Source organism: Heterodontus francisci, chromosome 20, assembly GCF_036365525.1.
Source record: "Heterodontus francisci isolate sHetFra1 chromosome 20, sHetFra1.hap1, whole genome shotgun sequence".
Classification (NCBI taxonomy): Eukaryota; Metazoa; Chordata; class Chondrichthyes; order Heterodontiformes; family Heterodontidae; genus Heterodontus; species Heterodontus francisci.
In genome coordinates this window covers 42,590,544-42,615,487 of record NC_090390.1, presented here as the reverse complement: position 1 = coordinate 42,615,487, position 24,944 = coordinate 42,590,544, and the positions used below count along the sequence as shown (strand labels likewise).

General features: G+C 43.7%; 1 protein-coding gene across 1 annotated transcript in view; it reads right to left on the bottom strand.

Annotated features, from left to right (window-relative positions):
- LOC137380601 (cilia- and flagella-associated protein 46) overlaps nucleotides 1–24,944 on the bottom strand; it is a 453,149-nt gene that overhangs the window by 277,844 nt on the left and 150,361 nt on the right. The window contains exons 17-21 of the mRNA XM_068052672.1: nucleotides 22,136–22,269; nucleotides 11,939–12,151; nucleotides 10,718–10,937; nucleotides 9,310–9,459; nucleotides 7,304–7,411 (exon numbers count right to left, since the gene is read on the bottom strand). Coding sequence (XP_067908773.1) covers nucleotides 7,304–7,411; nucleotides 9,310–9,459; nucleotides 10,718–10,937; nucleotides 11,939–12,151; nucleotides 22,136–22,269 — 825 coding nt within the window. The remainder of the gene's footprint in view (nucleotides 1–7,303; nucleotides 7,412–9,309; nucleotides 9,460–10,717; nucleotides 10,938–11,938; nucleotides 12,152–22,135; nucleotides 22,270–24,944) is intronic.

Genomic DNA, 24,944 nt, shown 5'->3' with positions numbered 1-24,944 from the left:
CTCCAGATGTGGTCTCACCAATGCCCTGTATAGCTGAAGCATAACCTCCTTACTTTTGTATTCAATTCCCCTCGCGATAAACAATAACATTCTATTAGCTTTCCTAATTACGTGCTGTACTTGCACACTAACCTTTTGCAATTTATGCACTAGGACACCTGGATCCCTCTGCCTCTCAGAGCTCTGCAATCTCTCACCATTTAGATAATATGCTTTTTTGTGCTTCCTGCCAAAGTGGACAATTTCACACTTTCCTTCATAATACTCCATTTGCCTGGTCTTTGCCCACTCACAACCTATCTATATCCCTTTGTTGTCTACTTATGTCCTCTTCACAACTTACTTTCCTACCTTTGTGTCATCAGCAAATTTAGCAACCATACCTTCGGTCCATTCTTCCAAGTCATTTATATAAATTGTGAAAAGTTGAGGCCCCAACACAGATTCTTGTGGCACATCACGCCAACCAGAAAATACCCATTTATGCCTACCGTTTCCTGTTAGCTAACCAAACTTCTATCCATGCCAGTATGTTACCCCCCTACACCATGAGCTTTTACTTTCTGCAATAACCTTTGATGTGGCACCTTATCAAATACCTTCTGGAAATCTAAGTACAATACATCCACCGGTTCTTCTTTATCCACAGCACATGTAACCCCCTCAAAGAACTCCAATAAATTGGTTAAACATGATTTCCCTTTCACAAAACCATTTCACAAAGCTTAATCTCCGCAAGGACTGTGCAATGGTCAGTCTTACCAATACTGTCGTGGACATTGCATCTGCAACAGGTAGATTGGTGAGGCCCAAAGTCAAGGAGGTTCTTCCCTCTTATGGGTTCTCACCACCTGCCGCATGCCCAGTCTGGCAGATATGTCCTTCAGGTCTCAGCCAGCTCAGTTAATAGTACTACTGAGCTACTCTTGGTGATGGACTTCAAGTGCCCTATCCGAAGTACATTTTGTTCCCTTTCTCCCCTCAGTGCTTCTTCCAAGTGATGTTCAATATGGAGGAGTGCTGGTTTATAAGTTGAGGGAGGGCGGTAGATGGTAATCACCGGTAGGTTTCCTTGCCCATGTTTGACCTGATGCTATGAGACTTCATGGAATCTGGCGTCAATATTGAGGGCTCCCAGGGTAACTCCCTCCCGACTGTATACCACTCTGCCGGTGGCACAGGACATACCCACGGAAGATAATGGAGGAGTCTGGGACATTGCCAAACTCACTAAATCATACCTTACAGCCAATGTTGCTTGGCTTGGTCAGTGGAACAGCACTCCCAATATTGGCACAAGCTCCCAGAGGTTAGTGAACAAGACTCTACAGGGTTGACTGGGCAGGGTGTGCATTTGCCGTTGCCAGTGCTTCAGTTGATGCTGGGTGGTCTGCTCTTTTTCAATCTTAATTGACTTTTCTGTTGTGGTTTGATACAACCGAGTAGCTTTCAGAAAGCAGTTAAGAGTCAACATTGTTGGAAGTCTGGAGTCACATAATCCTGATCAGGTCAGGATGGCAGGGTTCCTTCCCGAAAAGACATTAGTGAACCAAATGGGCTTTTATGACAATCCGGTAGTTTCATGATCACCATTACTGAGACTAGCTTTTCAGATTTATTGATTAATTGAATTGAAATTCCACCAGCTGCTGTGGTCGGGTTTGAATACGGGTCTCTGAAGCATTAGTCTGGGCCTCTGTCCAGTACTAAAGTGTGAACACCCAGAATTGCACAGAATCCTCCAGTTGAGACCAAACCAGTGTTTTAGAAAGGTTCATCATAACTGCCTTGCTTTTGTAGTCGATCCTTCTATTTACAAAGCCCAGGATCCCATATGCCTTTTTTAACCACTTTCTCAACCTGCCCTTGCACCTTCAAAGATTTGTATACATATACCCACAGATCTCTGTTCCTGCACCCACTTCAGAATTTCACCCTTCATTTTATGTCTATCCTAGTTCTTCCTGCCAAAATGTATCACTTCATACTTCTGTTAAATTTCATCTGCCATGTGTCCATTCCACCAGTCTATGTCCTCTTGAAGTCTATCTCTATCTTCCTCTTAGTTCACAATACTAACAAGTTTTGTCTCATCAGCAAATATTGAAATTGTGCCCGGTACACCCAGATCTAAGTCACCAACAAAGATCAAGAAAAGTAGTGGTCCTAGTACCGCCCCCTGAGAATCCTACTATATACCTTCGTCCAGTTCGGGAAAAAAAAACAATCACCACTGCCCTCTGTTTCTTGTCACTCAGCTAACTTCATATCCATGCTGCCATTGTCCCTTTTATTCCATGAGCATCAGCTTCGCTAACAAACCTATTTTGCGGCACTTTGTCTTTTGGACGTCCATGTCCACTAGATCAACCACATTCCCCTCATCAACCCTCTGTTACCTCATTGTTACAAGCAGGAGAGAGTGGTCTAGGGGTTCCCTCAGCCTTCACCTGGTCTAACCGTAACAGGGTTTAATTTTAGAAATACTTTTTTTAGCTCCCTCAGTGAATCCTTGTTCACTGCACTCTAATTGTTCTTTTTTCTTCTTTGGCCTCCTTATCTCGAGAGACAATGGGTAAGTGCCTGGAGGTGGTCAGTGGTGTGGAGCAGCGCCTGGAGTGGCTATAAAGGCCAATTCTAGAGTGACAGGCTCTTCCACAGGTGCTGCAGAAAAATTTGTTTGTCGGGGCTGTTACGCAGTTGGTTCTCGCCTTGCGCTTTTGTCTTTTTTCCTGCCAACTGCAAAGTCTCTTCAACTCGCCACATTTTAGCCCCGCCATTATGGCTGCCCGCCAGCTCTAGCGAACGCTGGCAACTGACTTCCACGACTTGTGGTCAATGTCACAGGATTTCATGTCACGTTTGCAGACGTCTTTAAAGCGGAGACATGGACGGCCGGTGGGTCTGATACCAGTGGCGAGCTCGCTGTACAATGTGTCTTTGGGGATCCTGCCATCTTCCACGCGGCTCACATGGCCAAGCCATCTCAGGCACCGCTGACTCAGTAGTGGGTATAAGCTGGGGATGTTGGCCGCCGCGAGGACTTCTGTGTTGGAGATACGGTCCTGCCACCTGATGCCAAGTATTCTCCAGAGGCAGCGAAAAAGGAATGAATTGAGACGTCGCTCTTGGCTGACATATGTTGTCCAGGCCTCACTGCCATAGAGCAAGGTACTGAGGACATAGGCTTGATACACTCGGACTTGTGTTCCGTGTCAGTGCGCCATTTTCCCCCACTCTCTTGGCCAGTCTGGACATAGCAGTGGAAGCCTTTCCCATGCGCTTGTTGATTTCTGCATCGAGAGACAGGTTACTGGTGATAGTTGAGCCTAGGTAGGTGAACTCTTGAACCACTTCCAGAGTGTGGTCGCCAATATTGATGGATGGAGCATTTCTGACGTCCTGCCCAGAGATGTTAAAGCAGCATCGTCAGCAAAGAGGAGCTCCCTGATGAGGACTTTCCGTACTTTGGACTTCGCTCTTAGACGGACAAGGTTGAACAACCTGCCCCCTGATCTTGTGTGGAGGAAAATTCCTTCTTCAGAAGACTTGAATGCATGTGGGAGCAGCAGGGTGAAGAAAATCCCAAAGAGTGCGGGTGCGAGAACACAGCCCTGTTTCACGCCACTCAGGATAGGAAAGGGCTCTGATGAGGTGCCGCCATGTTGAATTGTGCCTTTCATATTGGCATGGAATGAGGTGATGATACTTAGTAGCTTTGGTGGACATCCAATCTTTTCTAGTAGTCTGAAGAGACCATGTCTGCTGACGAGGTCAAAGGCTTTGGTGAGATCAATGAAAGCAATGTAGAGGGGCATCTGTTGTTCGCGGCATTTCTCCTGTATCTGACGAAGGGAGAACAGCACGTCAACGGTCGATCGCTCTGCATGAAAGCCACACTGTGCCTCAGGGTAGACGCGCTCGGCCAGCTTCTGGAGCCTGTTTAGAGCGACTCGAGCAAAGACTTTCCCCACTATGCTGAGCAGGGAGATTCCACGGTAGTTGTTGCAGTCACAGCAGTCACCTTTGTTTTTATAGAGGGTGATGATATTGGCATTGCGCATGTCCTGAGGTACTGCTCCCTCATCCCAGCACAGGCATAGCATACTCTAATTGTAAGGCAAAGAAATCAGACAAGTTTTCTTAGATTTTAAGAAGAAAGGTGAAAGTTTATTAATCTTAAACTCTAATTCAGTTAACGATTACAAATATGCGATGTGACCACGCTAGCATATGTACACTATAAACACACACAGATAGAGACAGAAAAACAATAAAAGGGGAAAGGTTTGAGGCAATAGTTGGGTTGTCATTACAGTCCTTTGAGTTCAATGTGGAGTCTTTGGTTACCGGTAAGTCTTGTCCAGTGGGGCCCAGAGCATGCTTTAACTTGTTTCAATGTAGGAGTCTTCTCTCTTGAGGTTTAAGCAACTTCAGTGGGTCCAGAGGCTTGTGAAAAAGAGAGCCAGCCAGGAGAGAGGCTCTCGTTTCAGGTTCAGCTGCAATCTGCAGTCTGTCTTCAAACTGTCCTGTGAGCGCAATTAAAAATTCCAAGTTGGCCAACAGGTTAGTCATGTGACTAAGTTTTTTCAACAAACTCTCCTGCATCTTTTGTGGACTCTTCATCTTGGCAGCCACCCTCAGTGGGAGGTGGATGGAATGTTGGCTTGTTACACATTCAATGTCTGGTGATCAAAATCTATTTCAGTTAATTGGACCAGGGGGTAGTTGTTTTGTCTCCACAAACACCGTCTTAGTATGAGAATGTCCTCCAGCCAAATGTCCAGTGATCTCTAAACAAGTCATTTCTTCACTCCAACAACAGTTTAAAATTAATGCTCATATGAAGAAATTAATATGCCTCATTCTTGGCAGGTGGGGGTCTTCATGCCATCATCAAATACTCAATCAAGTTATTTAAATATGATTTGCCTTGAGCAAATCCATGCTGGCTTTCCTTAGTAATCCACACATGTCCAAGTGACTTAATTTTGGCCCAGATTATTTTTTCAAAAGCTTTGCCACATTAAGAACAAAGAACAAAGAAAATTACAGCACAGGAACAGGCCCTTCGGCCCTCCAAGCCTGCGCCAATCCAGATCCTCTATCTAAACATGTCACCTATTTTCTAAGGGTCTGTATCTCTGCTTCCTGCCCATTCATGTCTTTTAAGATGTATCTAGACAGATACATCTTAAAAGACGCTATCGTGTTCGCATCTACCACCTCCGCTGGCAACACGTTCTAGGCACCCACCACCCTCTGCGTAAAGAACTTTCCACACATATCCCCCCTAAACTTTTCCCCCTCTCACTTTGAACTCGTGACCGCTAGTATTTGAATCCCCCACTCTGGGAAAAAGCTTCTTGCTATCCACCCTGTCTATACCTCTCATGATTTTGTACACCTCAATCAGGTCCCCCCTCAACCTCCGCCTTTCTAATGAAAATAATCCTAATCTACTCAACCTCTCTTCATAGCTAGTGCCCTCCATACCAGGCAACATCCTGGTGAACCTCCTCTGCACCCTCTCCAAAGCATCCACATCCTTTTGGTAATGTGGCGACCAGAACTGCACACAGTATTCCAAATGTGGCCAAACCAAAGTCCTATACAACTGTAACATGACCTGCCAACTCTTGTACTCAATGCCCCATCCGATGAAGGAAAGCATGCCGTATGCCTTCCTGACCACTCTATTGACCTGCGTTGCCACCTTCAGGGAACAATGGACCTGAACACCCAAATCTCTCTGTACATCAATTTTCCCCAGGACTTTTCCATTTACTGTATAGTTCACTCTTGAATTGGATCTTCCAAAATGCATCACCTCGCATTTACCCTGATTGAACTCCATCTGCCATTTCTCTGCCCAACTCTCCAATCTATCTATTAAATGGCTGGCCTATAGTTGCTGGATTTATCCTGAACAATGGTACAATATTTGCAATTTTCCAGTTTTCTGGCACCACTCCTGTAACTAAGGAGATTGGAAGATTATGGTCAATGCTTCTAGAATTTCCTACCTTACTTCCCTCAGTAGACTTGGATGCATTCCATCTGGTCCTGGTGACTTATCAACCTGAAGTACAGCCAGCCTTTCTAGTGATTCCTCTTATCAATGTTCAGCCCATCCCATGTCTCAATTACCTCCTCTTGCACTATGACTTTTTGAGTCAGGTCTCATATTGCCACATTATATCCCCCATGTGGTTACCTGTGCCTGCAGCTCATCAACCTTATTTACCAAACTTTGTGTGTTTACATATATGCACTGTAAACTTAAGATAGACCTTATGGCATTCCCACTTACTCTGACCCCACCATTTCTTACTCTGGTGCTATCTGTCTCTTCTAATCCTTTGTGCACCTTGTTTCTCTTTTCTAATGCTACAATCTGGTTCCTATCCTCCCAAGTTAGCTTAAACCCTCCCCAACAGTACCAGCAAGCCACCCTATGAGGACGTTTATCCCATCTCTATTGAGATGTATAAGTCTTATCACCCCTAGAACTCACCCAACATCCCTAAAACCTTAAAGCCCACCCTGTTAAACAGATCCAAGCCAAATCAAGAATGAAACTAGAAATACAGATTCTTTTCTTGATAGTCAGTTCAGCCACAGAATACAGCATCACATATCTGTACTTCCTACTTTTGCCCCTCCCCCCAAAATGTCCCAACAGTCTCTCTTATATCCCCTCCAAGTCCTTAATTAAACAATGCCCTTCACCTGTGTATTTTTAACAACATAATTAACCTACCACTAACACTCAGCTCGCACCATCTCTTCAGTCACATATTAACTTATTTTCTTCATTCATGGGATGTGAGGATCACCTGCAAGGCCAACATTTATTGCCCTTGAGAAGGTGGTGATGAGCTCTATCCTCCTATTTCTATATGCACTAGCATTAAAAGTTGTTGATGATCCCTTTAACTAGTGCTGGTGGGGGTTATTTCCTGCTGCTGAATGTATGTTCAGCTGTGTAACGTTAACAGAAGGCATTATTGGAGTATCTAGGTTAAAAATGGTACCACTAGATTCAAATCAGTTACAGTGATGTCATTGTCTGCATACTCTGCATAATTCCAGCATATGCTCCCAGCACCCACGCTACCAGCCTACACAAAATGCCATCCAGCGCAGGCTGCACCAGAAGTGTGCGTGCATGGTGCAGACTCCATCCAGACTTAAAACGAAACCTCCAGCACCCAAAATACAGGGGCTATGTAATGAAATTTTGCAACTGTTAATTTAAAAATTTTTCCATTCCAATGTTAAGGACTATGCTAATATTTACCTCAAGAAGACTGGGAACAGTAAATTTCATCAGGTTGCTGTTGTTACATGAATACATCTCCAGAGCAATAAAAACCTGCATTATTGAATCTTGGCTATAATTATTCTGCTGTAAAAGATAAAGAATAGTTCAGATCATGTGTACAGTATTCCAGCAAAATAGTAGAACAGCCAACAAAGTAGAATGCTGTTCCACTAATTTTATTTACATAGCACTAAAAAGAAAACAACCAAATGCCTGTATTAATTTGCATTACTATTGGGTAAAAAGCTCAGCTGATATTCAATAAAAAGCAAAAAGTAATTTGTAGATTACTGAAATTACTCCAACTGTAAAATACTAAGGATTCTGGAAATCTGAAAGATAGACAGAAAATGCTGGAAGTACAACATCGGTCAGGAAACAGAGTTAACGTTTCAGGTCTGTGACCTGTTGTCAGAACTGGAAAATGTTACGGATTTAACAGGCTTTATGCAAGCGCAGAAACAGGGAAAGGAGGGTGATGACAGAAAAAAGGGAAAGTCTATAATAGGGTGGAAGACAGGAGTGATTTAAATGACAGTAGGGATGATAGTGCAAGGCAAAGGGGTAGGTAATAAGAATCGTTAACATCTGCTGTCTGAAAAAAAAAGGGAGCAGTGGTTATGATCTGAAATTGTTGAAATTGATGTTGAGTCCAGAAGACTGCAAAGTGCCAAATCAAAAGATGAGGTGCTGTTCCTCAAGTTTCCACTGAACTTCATTGGAACAGTGTAAGAGGCTGAGATTAGAGATGTTAAACTGGAAGTGGGGTGGAGAATTAAAATGGCAAGCAACCGGAAGCTCAGCATCATGCCTGTGGAATGAACTGAGGAACTCAGCAAAGTGATCACTCAGTCTGCATTTGGTTTCCCCAATGTAGAGGGAACCACATTGCAAGCAGCAAATACAGTATACTAAATTGAAAGTAGTACAAATAAATTTTTGTTTCACATGGAAGGACTGTTTGGGGCCCTGGATGTTGGGAAGGGAGGAGATTAAAGGATAGATTTTGCATCTCCTGCACTTGTGCAAGAAGGTGCTGTGGGAAGGGGAGCAGTGTTGGAGGTGATGGAACAGTGGACCAGGATGTTACAGGGGGAACAGTCCCTTCGGAACGCTGAAAGGAAAGGGGAAGATGTGTTTGGTGGTGACATCATGCTGGAGGTGGCAGAAAAGGCAGAGGATGATCCAGTGAATGGGGAAGGCGCTGAGCTGCAGCTCAATATGCATCTGACAGATTTGCCACAAATCCCTTACTTTGGACTTCATGCCAGGGAATTGGAGAATTAACTAGACAGATGACTAGATAGGTGTCCAAACTATATTTGAACTAACAGCTGGTTTGGTGACCAGCATCCTTTCTGTTGCTAGAGACATGAATTATATGCAAATGAATGTCAGAAGGCTTGGTTCCCAGATTTCCACTAAAGCACAGGAGCAATTTGAGAGAAAACTGTCCTCCTAAAAACCTTGGGCTACCGATTTCTGAGCTGCTGTTTCGTCTTGAGGGATAGATGATATTGTCCGGTGGTCTTTAATTTGACTGTGCCACTACCCCACTCCCCATTTTGCATGTGGCTTATTTGGTGGCAGACAAAGGGAAACATCACAGCTCTCTTGACAGCTGCTGAAGTCATTCATCTGAGCCTCTCCTATTGCCCTACCACCAAGTAGGAATGCCCCCTTTCTCTGACCATGTCACCTAGAGTAGAAAAAGAAGCCTCCCAATCAAGCCATACCCACATCACCATTCTTCATATCCAAATTTCCTTTGCCTTTCTTTCACCAACTGTTTGAGACAATGGTGCTGCTCTCTTGCCAACTCTCTGCAAAGCAGACTGGAGTCTCCATACTACAGCTTGGAGTGGTGCTGCGATCCCAGCTATGGCACAGCAACACAAGCTTATTCAAAGGAGGCAAAACTTTTAAATTAACGTGAAGGCCAATACTAAACAAATGGTAGCTTCAGGCATAAATTGCTTTACCTCAACATCATTTCCCAGGTTTAGTCCTATCTGTTGCTGAAGCAGCTGTTTAATTTTGACCCATGTGACAACAATCTGACATCTTATAGCAATAGGAACAACATCAGAGGGTACATTTCCATTTGTAACATTTAATGCATACTCAGAGACCTACAGTGCAAACAAAATTATGTTAGTTATCATGTTACTGTTATCGTGTTATTATAATAACCTTAAAAATACACTGAATAAACATCAAATAATTGTAATTTATTGAAAATGAATCCTAATCAACGTTATTACTGCAATGTATTAGTTTGAGCTCAAACACAACGCCACACAAGCTCAAGATCAACCTAATGATACATATCAAAGAGGTAATTTCCTAACTTTGCTTTTTAATTATACAAATCCTACACACAGCATTGGAGAAGAGTTTGAGAGAACCTTTTGCTGTGCACACACACTTAAAAATGTCATCATGACATTGCCGAGCGCAGTGTTGCATGTTGTCTTCCACTCTCACATTGCATGAAGTTTAGGGCCTGAGCATTGTCCCAGATCATTTTGACTTGAAGTCTGAATTAAGCTAACACTTCACATTAATATCTCCTCCCCTCCCAACAACTACACCCCTGCAGTGCCTGTGAAGATTAGATGAAATTTTTTAAAATCATTTTTTGTGGGGTGTGGTGTCGCTGGCCAGGACAGCATTTATTTGCCGATCCCTAATTGCCCTTGAACTGAGTGACTTGCTCAGAGGGCATTTTTAAGAGTCAACCACATTGCTGTGGGTCACATATAGGCCTCACTGGGTAAGGAGGGCACTAGTGAACCAGATAGGTTTTTAGAACAATTGACAAAGGTTTCATGGTCACCAGTAGACTAGAGCTAATTCCAGATTTATTAACGGAATTCAAATTTCACCATCTGCCTTGGTGGGATTCGAACCCATATCCACAGAGAATTAGCCTGGGCTCTGGATTACTAGTCCAGTGACATTACCACTCCGCCACTGCCTCCCCTGGGCTGTGTGGAGGATTCAAATAATTTCAAGAACGACATGAACTATATCAATAAAGGAGTTATTGTTCTTCTTCATTCCACATCCTCCAGTACATACCAACATTGTACAGTTTTAGGAGGGGAGCATATTATATCACAGGCATAACACCAGCTGTCAGAACTAATCTTCTGAATTACAACTTTAGAATACTCTCTCAACAAATGTTCACTATGTAACAAATTTCCAACAAGCTATTATTAACCTTGTTGCATTTCTACAGTAAAATTGATTACCTGCCATTACCACCCGATATTACTTAAAACAAGAAATTTAAGAAATATATTTTATGAAGGAACTGTAAAATATATTAATCTAACTGTTTTAATAGTATAACTTTTCAAACTATGTCGTGAATTCCCATACCTGGAGAGCTTCAGTTATGTGAGGAATACCTTCAGGATCAACAGAGAGATTCTGTGGAATATTTGGTTTTTCACTTTTCCTTGCAGGTGACTTTTTCATGTTAGAAGTTGGGGAATTCTTTCTTGATTCTTTTTTTTCTGTGTTAAAAGGACTGGGTATCCAAGGTTGAATCAAGCCTTGACATAAGCTATTGCATAGCATAACCAAAAGAACAGTTTCCCTGCAGTACAGCAAAAAGAGTTTTTGTTACGTAATATTCTAAACTTTTCTGCAGCAATACTCCAGGGCTACAGTTATAAAGAAGCATTGCATGTACAGTAGGCAATTAGGTCAGGTGTTAAAACCTGCTTCTATAATGGCAGTAGACAGTATTACCTGTAACTCATCAACACCAAGTGTCAGACAGCAATCAAGCAATTTGGCCACTTCCCCAAAATGTCAACGTCTTTGGGAGGATGGCCACCTTGAGGAGGGTCATAGGCAATGTTCCCTCTAAGCTACGCAGACCCAAATGTTGCCACACAAGCCACACACAAGTTGGCCCCCTTAAGTCACCATGTGTATGCACCATGCAAAAAAATTTAAAAGGCCCATGCTGTGCATAACAAACAAAATTAAAGGGTGCATTAGTAGTGGGACCCATGCTGGAGGAAATGCCATCATTTTTCATACCCACAATCAAAATCCTCTACCTGCTGCTTGGCACCACAATGCCTCTCGTTACCTGCTCCCTCCAAGACAAACTGTATGGGTGTACAAACTGCTGCTTGCTATCCCAACCACGGCACAGCAGTACATATTCATTTGCAGGAGACAGCATCTTCAAATTAACATAAGGGCCATAGACATGCAAATCAGTGCTTCTGGCACACAGTTTAATTTATAAACTGACCATTCTTCATCAAAGGTAATAATCCTGCCCAATTACCTGTAAAACGTTCTTCTGGCTTTCCCACATGCTTTAATTCTGCCTGCCACATTTAATGATGCTAGTGCCTTTAAGGCTCTGAATGCACCCACACTTTCTCTTGTCTTCATAGCTGTGGGTCAAAATGCTCCAGAAGTGCACCTTCATTTAAATTGCCGAGAGCAAATTCAGGTGTCCAGCTTCTGGTTGTATTGGTTCACACTTCTGGTGTGCCTCGCACTGATTGCTCTGGGGCAGTGCTGGGTAAAGAAAACTGGTCCTGCACAATTCATCAACAGACAAGAAAAACTTACCCACAATGTCCTGTGGTCTTTAATGCATTTAGTAGTGTCCTGAATGGTTCAACAAGCTCCTTATATCTCCCAGCAACTAATAGGTGATTGTTATAATTCCACATGTAGATAGCTGCATTACACACAATTAATGCATCATTTATTTGAACACCCAGCTTTGCAGCTTGCATAAAGTTCATGGTAGCTTGACTAGACAGAGAATCAATCCAATTTCTGAAAATAAATATTTAAAAAAATGAAGGCTGAATTTTATCTTTTATCTCCTGTATCCATAATCAATCTGTAGTGACATACATTGTGCACATTTTTGTATTATTTCTGGAACCCTGCACCAATTTTGGTGCTCTAAAACATTAGCATAAGCTTTTGGGCAGAATTTTAGTTGCCAATGGAAAGCAGGATCCAGTGCAGGCTTGGGGATTAAATCTTCTGAAAAGTGGTGGTCCCACCCACTTCCAGTTTTGACATGAGTGGGTTTGCAGGTGAGGAGTCAAACCCCATGCAGCTGTTAGATAAGCCATTACAATATGCGAACAAGCAATTACCATTGAATTTAAACCAAGCATTCTAGCTTTAACAGCCAAGTACAGGTTTCCCTGAGCTTTCTGCAACTTGCCACCATCCAATGGGGGGGAGGCTGCATCTTCAGAGAAACTGACAAGCTTGAAGGCCTACAGACAGTGAAATTTAATAGCTGCAGCCGTTACTAAGTGAGAAGCTGCTGCTCACAGAGGTTCTTCCCAGAGTATGATCTTACTGTTTCATGAGTGATTTCCAAATTCTTGGAAGTCTTGCACTTCACTCACCTTAATCTGCACTTCCCAGCTGTCAGCCTTCACTGTGGCACAGAAGCAGCTTACGCAGCTCTGCCTCGCACCTCTGATAAGGAACAAGAGGAGCAGCAACACCAACAACAGCAGGAGGAGAACCAGCTGCCTTCTCCTCAGCCACATGCCACTGTACAGGACAGAGGAGAAAGCCACAGAGTTCCAATGCAAAGGAAGCGAGAACCCCAACAAAGGGTCCAAAGGCAGAGACTCAGTTCTCTCAACATGTGCGAGCACTAGTGCCACAGGAGGCTCAGGATTTCACGGCAGATCGTTGCTGACATCTGCAGCTTCCTGGAACAAGATTTCTTTGCCAGTGGAGCAGGAGGGTGTGCATTGCCAGTTTCCTGCATTACAACAGTGACTGTACTTCAAAAAGTACTTAATTGGCTGTAGAGCATTTTGAGACATCCGATGGTCATGAAAGGTGCGATCTAAATGCAAGCCTTTTTTCTTTTCTCTCCAGATGGCGATCGCTGCAGGTCCCACCTGTTCCCCCAGTTCCCTGCCTCTCCCTGGAGTTTTGCGCTCTCTTCTGCAAGAAGGGAAAACAAAGAGATGTGGGTGTGAGCAATGGATTGTGGGGAGAGGAGGGAAGGACAACATTGTGGAGGGTGACTGTGAGGCATGGGTGAGAGATGGCACAAAGATGGGGGTGAATTGGATGTGGGAATGGGGATGTGAGGAGGTGCCTGGATAGAGAGGGAAGACTGGAGCTACAAAGTGAGGAGTGTTGTGCAGGAGAATGTTCAGAAAGTAAGAGTGTTGGCACCTGAAAGTGTTAACCACTCACCTGTCCTGCCCTCCTGAGGTCTTTGAACCTTTTTGGGCAGTGTCTCCAGGTTCAAGGGACCAGATTCCTGCTGCTCACTTCCTCAGACACTTCCATCCAACCCTGCTTGATTGAAGTGGCTATTCTCTTTCTCCTGTCCTTGGCAAACATCACCTCACTTCAGACCCTCAGATCCCCCAGCAGGACCTCCAGGTAAGAGTCTGAGACCCGTGGAACAGCCTTCCCAGGTCTCCTTTCTATTCCTGTGGTTGCTGAAGCCTCAGCAATCAATGTACAGGTCAGCCATTCTGACCCTGGCCGGGTCCCCTGAACTAGAAATCTTTCCTTCGACAGATTCAATGCATCATCTCGCCCGCCCTCTAAGACTGATTAGGAAACCCAGAAGGGGAATGCTAATAGCATGGCTGAGTTAGTGCAAAGTGCAAAGCTCGCTTCAATTGCAAATGGGTTCCCAACCCACTGCTGGCCCCCATGCTGAGTGGGGGTCTATATGGAAGCATTCAGGTGCAGCAAGCAGTAAGGAAGGTGAATGGTATGTTGGCCTTTATTGCAAGAGGATTTGAGTACAGGAGCAAGGATGTCTTACTGCAGTTATACAGGGCCTTGGTGAGACCACATCTGGAGTACTGTGTGCAGTTTTGGTCTCCTTATCTGAGGAAGGATGATCTTGCCATGGAGGGAGTGCAAAGAAGATTTACTAGGCTGATTCCTGGGATGGCAGGATTGACATATGAGGAGAGATTGGGTCGACTAGGCCTATATTCACTAGAGTTTAGAAGAATGAGAGGGGATCTCATAGAAACCTATAAAATTCTAACAGGACTAGACAGGCTAGATGCAGGGAGGATGTTCCCGATGGCTGGGGAGTCCAGCCCCCAGTCTCAGGATATGGGATATGCCATTTAGAACCGAGATGAGGCGAAATTTCTTCACTCAGAGGGTGGTGAACCTGTGGAATTCTCTACCGCAGAAGGCAGTAGAGGCCAAGTCATTAAATATATTCAAGAATAAGACAGATTCATTTCTTAATGCCAAAGGGATCAAGGGATATGGGAAGAAAGCGGGAACAGGGTACTGAATTAGACGATCAGCCATGATATTTTTTGAATGGCGGAGCAGGCACGAAGGGCCGAATGGCCTATTCCTTTTCCTATTTTCTATGTTTCTATTCTGTTGAGATTCCGCCCATTATCTTTAGATGCGAACAGTACGACTTTACAATCCTTAGCACTGAATTTTCACAAACTTCCAGAAATCACTGACTGAAAAACACCAAGCAAATAATCCTAAAGAATTATTCCTAGACTGGGACAGATATGATTTTATACCTGAAAACTCCTTAGAAGTGCATTTGTATGATTTTTCCAGAAATCAGCAAGTGGAAGACATGTGCTAATTAACTAATCCAATTAATTATTCTCAGCTTTGGATAGAACAGATGTTACTACCTAACTGCCCCCCAGCATAACATGTACTGCAGATTGTCCTGATGCATTCTGGGTTCCACAGAAGTGGGCCAATAACTACAATTTCTATGTTGCACACATCGGGAAGAATCACAACCTGAGCCTGGAGACAGCACACCAAGAGGTTCGAAGACCTCAGGAGGCAGGAAAAGTGAGTGGCATAACATTTTCAGGTGCCAAATGCCACACTCTGACTTTCCAAGCATTCTCCTACACAACACTCCTCAGACCAATACACCTTGTAACTCCAGTCTTCCCTCTCTCCAGGCGTCTCCTCACATTCCCATCCCCACTGCCAACACTTACTGTCATATTTGTGCCAACTCACACCCATAAATGTTGTCCTTCCCTCTTCACCACACAATCCATTGATCATAATCACAACTCTCTGCTTTCTCTCCTTGAAGAAGAGAGTGCACAACTCCTAGGAGAGGCAGAGAATCGGAGAGAGGGGTAGCCCTCCAGTGATAGCCACCTTGACAGCTACTAGCAATACATGCGTTCCTGGTCTATTGGAACGGAGACCTTGTTCCATGAGGCTGCAGATGTCAGCAACGACCTTCCGAGAAAACCAGAGCCTCATGAGGCACTGGTGCGCAGACATGTTGAGGGAGCTGATTCTCTGCCTGTGGACCCTTTGTTGGGGTTCTCAACTCCTTTGCATTGGAACTCTGTGTCCATCCCCTCTATCTTGTGGAGCGGCATGTGGCTGAGGAGAAGGCAGCTGTGGCTGCTGCTCCTGCTTCTGATGCTGCTGCTTCTCTAGTTCCTCATCAGAGGTGCAAGGAAAAGCTGCATAAGCTGCTTCTGTGCCACAGTGGAGCCTAATAGCAGGGAAGTGCAGATCAAGGTGAGTGAAGTTCAAAAAAGGTAAGCAGACTTCTCAGAATTTGAAAATCACCAGTGAAGTAGTAAGATCATACTCTAAGAAGAATTGCTGTGAGCAGCAGCCTCTCACCTAGTCATGGCAGCAGCTATCCAGTTTCACTGTTTCAAAGCTTCCAAACCTGTCAGTTTCACTAAAGAACCTGCCGGTGTGCTCTCCCTGGTTAACCATAGCAAATTGCGGACAGCTTGGGAAACCCATGCTGGGCTGTTAAAGACAGAACACTGGCTTAAATTCAAAATTAATTGCTTGTTTGCATATTGTAATAACTTACCCAACAGCTGCACGGGGTGTCTCTGCTCACCTGCAAACTCGTCCAGGTTAAATCCAGAAGTGGGCAAGGTCATGTTGGCGACCTGACCTGACACCACTTTGAGGATTTAACCCCTGCCTTCACTCGAACTCGCCAATCCATGCAGTTAAAATCCTGCCCACAGAATTTGTCAATAGGAGCCACAGTTGAAGCTCTAGGAATAAAGGGGAAACCCGAGGCCCTTGTGGTGAAAATTTGTTGTTAGAGGGATTGAAAGATGAGACTGGGTTTATTTATGGGTAAGTTTAATAATTTTTTTCTATAACTGTAAAATTTTTTATATCCATTCTATTCTGAGTGTATATGAAATACATTGGGTGCAGGATAGATATGGTTGCTAAAAGGATTTTGATAAGATATTTTCAGGGATTTAATTAATTGCTTCTGAAGTGACTGTTGCTTGTTCATTTGTTTTTGTTTAATTAATAGAGTACTTCATTAAAAGGATTGTGACATTTTTGGAGATAATGGTTTTTGATTGGTTGTAAGTGACAGACATTTGGGACAATCAGCATTCCTCAGGACCTGTGTATATTTCCTATGTCCAAAGAACTTTCCCAGATCAATTAATGTCAGCACATGTGTAAATAATGTCAAATTTTGAAGGCAGATAAAATAATAAACTACAATGCAAGCAGATTTAGAAAATTGTGTTATTTTAGGTAGTTGGCAATGCATGGTTTATTCATTGGTAATATTCTAAACTGACATTACACACTATATAATATAAACCTGTATAAAACACTAGTTCGGCCTCAAGTGGAGTATTGCATCTAGTTCTGGGCACCACACTTTAGGAAGGATGTGAAGGCATGAGAGAGGGTGCATAGAAGATTCACAAGAATGGTTCCAGGGATGAGGAACTTCAAAAACATGGATAGGTTGGAGACGCTGGGGCTATTTTACTTGGACAAGAGAAGATTAAGAGGAGATTTGACAGAGGTGTTCAAAATCATGAAAGATCTGGACAAAGTAGATAGGGAGAAACTGTTCCCATTGGCAAAAGGATCTAGAACCAGAGGACACTGATTTAAGGCGATTGGCAAAAGAAGCAATGGTGACATGAAGAAAACTTTTTTTTTTACACAGTGCGTGTTTAGGATCTGCAGTGCACTGCTGGAGAGTGCGGTGGATGCAGATTCAAACAAGGTCTTAAAAATAGAATTGGATAATTATCTTAAGAGGAAAAATTTGCAGGGCTATGGGGAAAAGGCAGGGGAGTGGGACTCGGTGAATTGCTCTTGCAGAGAGCCGATATGGACAGGACGAGCTGAATGGCCTCCTTCTGAGCAACAACATTCTATGATTCTATGATCTGTTTACCGCTACTACTGAATCCTAATGAAATTTTAGTTGTAGCACTTAATGTCCCACACATTCCACAGTGATATAATACAATATCATTCACTTTTCATGAATATGGATAATACTTTATAAAATACTGGAATATGTCTACCTGCCACATCTATAATTTTTCTTCTGAACATGGAATGAGTACAATTTTGTAGCAGTAAAAGAGTAACAGAATGTAATCCTCAGTGTACAAAATCTAACTTTTACAAACAAATATGGTGCAAAGCCATTGGTTGCACAGTGTCAAATGACCACAGAGAATAATATTTATGCAACAACTATGGTCTCATCAGCAATGTGAGGCTGCTTTTACACAGTACTATTTTGTAATAGTTTTGAGGTCAATTATGTAACAAAGTATCACACTGCAATTTAATCAAACATTACAAAATAAATAACCTCAAGTTCCAGGAAGCATATCGAAGACAAAAATATAAGTTAAATTAGAATGCAAAGCCACAAGCAAAAACACAAAAATAAAAATAAACATGAAAAAGTATTAAAGAAAATGTCAAAGCATAGAAATTAATCTCAAACTTACCTTTTCTCTCTGTGTTGGCATAATAATGTTTTTCTCTATATTCATAATGCTACTGAAATGTGTGGAAGGATAATGAAGCCCAAGCATAACATCACATACAGCAATCTAGAGGCGCTGCAAGATTTGAACTAACTAAATCTGGCAAAGCCTGGGGGCTGGATCCATGGAAAATCCCTTGAACTGTAGCCAGAAAATATTTGTTTGCTGTAAAATGTACATGGCATGTCAAATGAAATGGAAGGGTTGTGAGGCAACTCACTCCTGTATTGAAGGAAACTGATCTCCTTTGCACTCTTTGTGTTGTTTGACTTTGTGCTTTTTGGAACTGTTTTGTAATGTATTTTTTTACAGATTTTATGAATAAAGTATATTTTGGAAATAAAAAAAGGCAAAGCCTCAGCACACTGACCTCTCACTACAAAACTGCAAGGACAGGGATGAGTGTCAACCACTTGGGGCAAAACACACCAACGAGTCAAATAAAAACAGAAAATACTGGAAATACTCAGCAGGTCTGGCAGTACCTATGGAGATAGAAAACGAGTTAAAGATTTAGTCAGTTGACCTTCCATCAAAATTCAAGGCTGGAATCTTTCGTGTCCCAGCGGGGCTGCAGTCTGCGAGACGAAAGTGGGTGCCGAAGGCCCTCCCACTCCGCGCTCAACTGCCACCCCAATCAAGCGCTAAGCGACCAATTAGCGTCTCGCAGGTGGAGCTTTGAATAGAAAAGGCACACACGGGCGGGAAGGTCAACGTCGATAGGGGTGGGGCAAAAGCCAGAAGAAGGTACCAAAAGCCATGTAAAAGGTCAAGTTTCAGGAAGAAATTATGTCGAATCAGATCAAAATTGCATATATTGGTTCATCACGCAAATCTGGAAACTATGTCAAATAATTCAGCTTTGCACCACCTTCTTCAGCAGAACAGCTCAATGAAAAATTTTACAACATAATGAAATTAATGACATATCAGCTGAGAAAACCCCCATTACATGGAATCAAAAGTTGTCATACCTCTTTGTTGCATATGTGAAAGTACCACAGAATTAACAGCAATGTTCCAGCAGCTAGTAAATTTTGTTTAGATGGGAAGCAGAGATAATGCAACAGCATACTTAAACATTATTATTTTTATTCACATATGGAGTTCCAACTCCTCCTTAGATATAGCGGCCCAGTTACAAAGTGAAGGGTTAAAAGTTAAGGATAGAAATTAGAGATTCTATGTCACAATATTGCAGGGGGGAGTGGGTTAGCAGGACGCTGGGGGTGGGGGGGGGAAAGATGCAGATGTCAAATCTGTCCCAGAAGGGGTGCTTCCTCAGAATCATCATACTGATAATGGACCTCACAATAAACAGCACCCAATTTAAGGTACCTGTTCAAAGCTCCGCCAGCAAGCTGCTAATTGGTCACTTAGCAATTGATCGGGGTGGCAGCTGAGCATGGAGCGGGAGCGCCTTTGGCACCCACTTCCGCCTCCCAGACCACGACCCCGCAGGGACAGGAAAAATTCCAGCCTTGAATTCTGATGGAAGGCCATCTGACTGAATCTTTAACTCCATTTCTATCTCCATAGATACTGCCAGATCTGCTGAGTAAAGAAATCCACTGGATCATTTTGCCAGCAAAAGTGTCGGGGCACCCATGAAGGATTTCCATTCCTGACCACATATGAGTATTGGGGATTCAGGAAAATTTCCCTGATTTAGCACAATTCAGACAGGTACCTGTGCACTATTGGTGCATCCTGAGCACCCACCAGAAGAGGTGGAGGGTGGGGGAGGTGGTGTGGGGAGACAAGAAAAGCAGCCCTGGACAGCTGCGTACAGGCAGTAAACTTCATTAGGTTTCTCCTGTTCTGCCATTGTAACTGTTGCAGTAATCTTGTTTATGCAGGTTAGCTGAGTTAAGAACATAAGAACATAAAAAATAGGAGAAGTAGGCCATTCAGTTGAGGCCCCAGCACTGACCCCTATGACACCCCACAAGTTACAGTGTGCCAACCTGAAAATGCCACATTCATCCTGATTCTCTGTTTCCTGTTAGTTAGCTAATCCTCTGTCCATGTTAATATATTAACCCAATACCATGAGCTCTTAACTTGTGCCGTAACCTTTTATGTGGCACCTTATCGAGTGCCTTTTGGAAATCCAAACTCGCTACATCTACTGGTTCCCCTTTATTCACCCTGCTCATCAGATCAGCATGGGTGCTGCTTATGCTGTCTTACTTTGGACCTCAGATGAAAACCACGATGGCCAGCAGCATGAATAACACCAACAGCAGCAGAAGCAGAAGGGAGAATAACAGCAGGATCACCAGCAGCAGCACTCCAGGAACAAGAACAGCCTGCTTGTCGCAGACCTCCCACTCCAGGAGAAGGGGATGAGCAGAGAGGTGCAGCTTGCAGGAGGCTTTACCTGTAACACAGAGTGTACAGGCAGAGGATAAGCTTCCTCGAAATGTTGGAACACCAGTGTCTCAGGAGGCTCAGGGTCTCGTGTCAGGTGATTCCAGACATTTGCAGCCTGCTGGAACAAGACCTGCTGCTAAGTCAACCTGTTGGCCATGCTTTACTAGTCACTGTCAAATTCATGACCACCCTCAACTCCTTTGCCTCTGGATCCTTCTAGGACTCTCCCGATGACATCTGCAGGATCTCATGCCCCCAAATTCATTAGACAGATGTATAACAACCATATGTGTCATTGAGCAAGCCATCAGCATGCTGAAGATGTGCTTCAGGTGACTGGACAGGTCTGAGGTGCCCTGCAATTAGCACCAGCCAGGGTCTGCAGAATGGTCATAATGTGCTGCATTCTGCACAATCTTTCAGAGCAGTGAGGTTTGGACCGGCAGGAAGAACAAGGCGCAGATCACAGAGTATCACTGGACAATTCCGAGGAGGAGGAGGAGGAATGCGATGTGACCAATGCACCAGCAGCAGCACTCAATGCTGACTGGGCTACCCTCATTATTGCGAGGTTCAGCTAGGTTCCATCAATCCACCCATCTGATGGCCACATGCAAAAGCCACACTTCCTTCCCGAAACACAAAGCAGTCCTGTAAACAACCAAGCATCACATGCCCCCATTACTCAGCATTAATTCATATCTTACCATTCATCACAAGTGCAAAGGCCACTTTCCAAGCAGCAACCAAAAATGGCCAAGATGGGAAAGTGGAAGAAACAAAAAATATTTGAGTGACTTAAAAATAAAATAAAAATAAGGATGTGATTGCACTGGAGAGGGTGCAGAGGAGATTCACCAGGATATTGCCTGGGCTGGAGCATTTCAGCTATGAAGAGAACTGGATAGGCTAGGGTTGTTTTCCTTAGAGCAGAGAAGGCTGAGGGGACCTGATTGAGGTCTACAAAATTATGAGGAGCATAGATAGGGTAGATAGGAAGAAACTTTTTCCCTTAGCGGAGGTGTCAATAACCAGGGGGCATAGATTTAAGGTAAGAGGCAGGAGGTTTAGAGGGGATTTGAGGAAAACAATTTTCACCCAGAGGGTGGTTGGAATCTGGAACACACTAACCTGAAGCGGTGGTAGAAGCAGGTACCCTCACAACATTTAAGCAGTATTTAAATAAGCACTTGAAGCGCCATAGCATACAAGGCTACGGGCCAAGTGCTGGAAAATGGGATTAAAATGGCTAGGTGCTTGATGGCCGGCACGGACACGATGAGCTGTAGGGCCAGTTTCTGTGCTGTGTAACTCTATGCCCATCTCCAATAGCCAAGCACACTGAGATTCCACCTTTCATGCCCCAACTTAATCATGGAGCGACGGGAAGGCGACAGCCCCGTCCCCCTGCCTCCCGTCGCATGTCAATGGGTTCCCTCGCCTCTTAGCCCATCTCCAGGGGCCCATTAAATCAGCCACTTATTTCCAAAACACAAGGTTCTTTAATATTTTCAGTTTTTTGCTCCACTTTTTCTTTTGCATTACATATGTATATTATTTGAAAAAGGAAAGAAAAAATTTAAAAATCAAAAGCTCAAAATACCTGTAAGTTATCCATTCTGGAACTTCCTCTGGATTTTTGACTCCAAATTCCCGAAGGTACTTCTGTTTATCTTCTGGAAAAACTGCATGATTGTTCAACAGAACACCCTCTGATTTTAACAACTGAATGATTGCCTGGACAAATAAGTTATGTTAAACGTTAACTTCCTTAAAATGAAATAAATGTCACCAAAATAAATAATTATTTTTAGTGCACAGTAATATTAATTAATTTTAATCAGGCATAATTAAATAACTATGTTCTATGATGATTAAAAAATTAGCAGAGGTTAACAGAGACAATGGGCAGAATTTTAACTGCCAAGAGCAAGGGGTGCGGGTTTGAGTGTGGGCAGCGGGGTGGGTTAAAGCACCAAAACATACTGACGGAGTCGAAAACTGGTTTTACCGGGGTACATTTGGCGGTGAGCAGGAAATCCTCATGGAGCTGTTGGGTCAGTCATTTAGGAAATCCTCATGGAGCTGTTGGGTCAGTCATTTAAATCCTTAAAAAATGAATTAACTGAAGCTTTACCCTCAATTCTGGCTGCAACAGATAGCACACTAGTTTCCCAAACTGTGTGAAACACACCAGGGTCAACAAGGCAAGAGCAAGACGAGAATCATTGATCAATGAATCTGACAGGCTTGAAAGTCTTTAAAGAATGAAACTACATAGACTGCTGGCCTGCCTTTGTGAAAGGCATGTGCTCACAGCTGTTCTGAGATCCTGATTGCACTACTTCACAGGTGATTTCCAACTTTGTGGAAGTTACTTCACCGACCTTGGACTTTGCTCACCTTGATCTGAGCTTATCTGCTGTCACCCTTCAAGGCTGCACGGGAGCAACCTGTGCAGCTTTAACATGGACCTCTGATGAGGAACAAGAGGAGCAGCCACACCAACAACACGAGCAAGTGGCAACAGCAGCTGCCTTCTCCCCAGCCACATGCCTTCCACAGGACAGAGGGAATGGACATGGGGTGGGGGGGGCAATTTTACTAGGCCTTTGGAGGTGGATTTGGAGCCAGTAGTCAAGGAAAATTACAAAAAATGATGCCAGGTAGGAATGCCAATGAGTTCCTGCCTCGTCCCGCTTTTCCTGGAGATTGCTTCTATGCACTGATGGCAACCCACCCGGCAGCGGTGGGAGGCCAATTGAGGTTGTTAATGAAGTAATTAGCAGGCATTTTTATGGCACTTACTGGCGGCGCAAAGGACCCACACGGTGTCAGTAGCTCGTCAACTCACAGGAGGCGAGTGCACAGCTGGAGGTCGGAGCACCATGAAAATAAAATGCAATCTGCACATTAAAGGTGCAAATCGGCAAGCATGAAGTCATCTGCAGCAGAGGCTTGCAATTTTGACTGGATTCAAACAGGTACAGGGAGTTATTGACTGCATACAGGTGGCAATCAAGGAGCCCTCAGATCAGCCCGGCATTTTTTCAATCAGAAGGAATTCCATTCATTTGATTTTAAGCTTGTATGCGACCACCAGAAGATTTTCATGCATGTCTGTGCAAAATATCCTGGAAAATGCCATGATTCATTCATTCTGCAACCATCACACCTCCCAAAGGTTTTCTCCAGACAACATGAGCGGGTGGCTCCTTGGAGTCAAGGGCCACTGTCCGAGGGCCTGGCTAATGACTCCTGTGAAGAGCCCCGCTACTGATGCAAATGAAAAGTACAACAGGAAACACATGAAAACAAGGGCGATCATTGAGCATGAATATGCGATTCAGGTGCCTGGACAGATCTGGGAGCATCCTTCAGTAGAACACCATCAAAGGACTTCAGAATGGTTGTGCTCTGCGGTGCCTTGCATGAACATCATGCTGCAGAGGGCAGTGGAGGATACAGACTGTTCGGCATCCTCCTCCGAGGAAGAGGAGGAGGAGGAGGAGGAACAGGAGGAGGAGGAGGAGAAGGCCTGCAGCCACTCACATGGTTGCCAGAAAAGTCTGTGATGGCCTCATACAGACTTCAGCTAAACTATGTGTGTGAGACCATATGACAGTGCAATCATAACAAGGATGGGCACCGACATGTTGCACCATGGGCATTTGACAAAATTATTGACTCGGCCATGTACAGGAGGACAATTAATGCGTAAAGCCAATCAAATGCCATCAAAACACAGTCCAATTTAAAACACATTTCTCTCTAGAAATAATGTAGCTATGCATACAAACATCAATGGAAAGTAGCACATCTGCATTAGCTAGCTAGCAAGCAAACTAGTATGCAGCACCAATGCGAATTACTTCTGTTAACAGAACAGATCTAGCTACACCATGTCACAGGGTGGTAGATGGACCTTATCGGATGACCTCAGTGGACTCACAGTGTGTCAGGAGTGCAAATTCATCCAATAAACCATAAAACCCAAAGAGAGAATTGTTATTGTGGTTATTTAACCTGAAGGCTACTGTCAATTTGGATTTTGGGAAGCAACATAGTAGATGGCAGGAAAATAAAGAGTTCAAATAGAGTGCTTCATTCATTTAAAAACCTTATACACACCCAACTGATTCCTTTGCACAACTTATAAGCCCATCTGCTTCCTAATACTTCCGTGTGGTACAACCGCTGCAGCTTCTGCAGAGCTGGAGGCAGTCAGCTTATTCCCCTGCTCTGATAGATAAGTAACGTCTTCTGAGTTTTGGAGCCAGTAAGAGGTGGATATCAACCCAAATGTCTAAGACATCATGGTAGAAGGCTCCTCCAATCTCTCTCCAAGGCAGTGTATTGCCTCTGGAATTTCTGACAGAAGCAAACACATTTCCTGTTGCTACTCCAGAAGT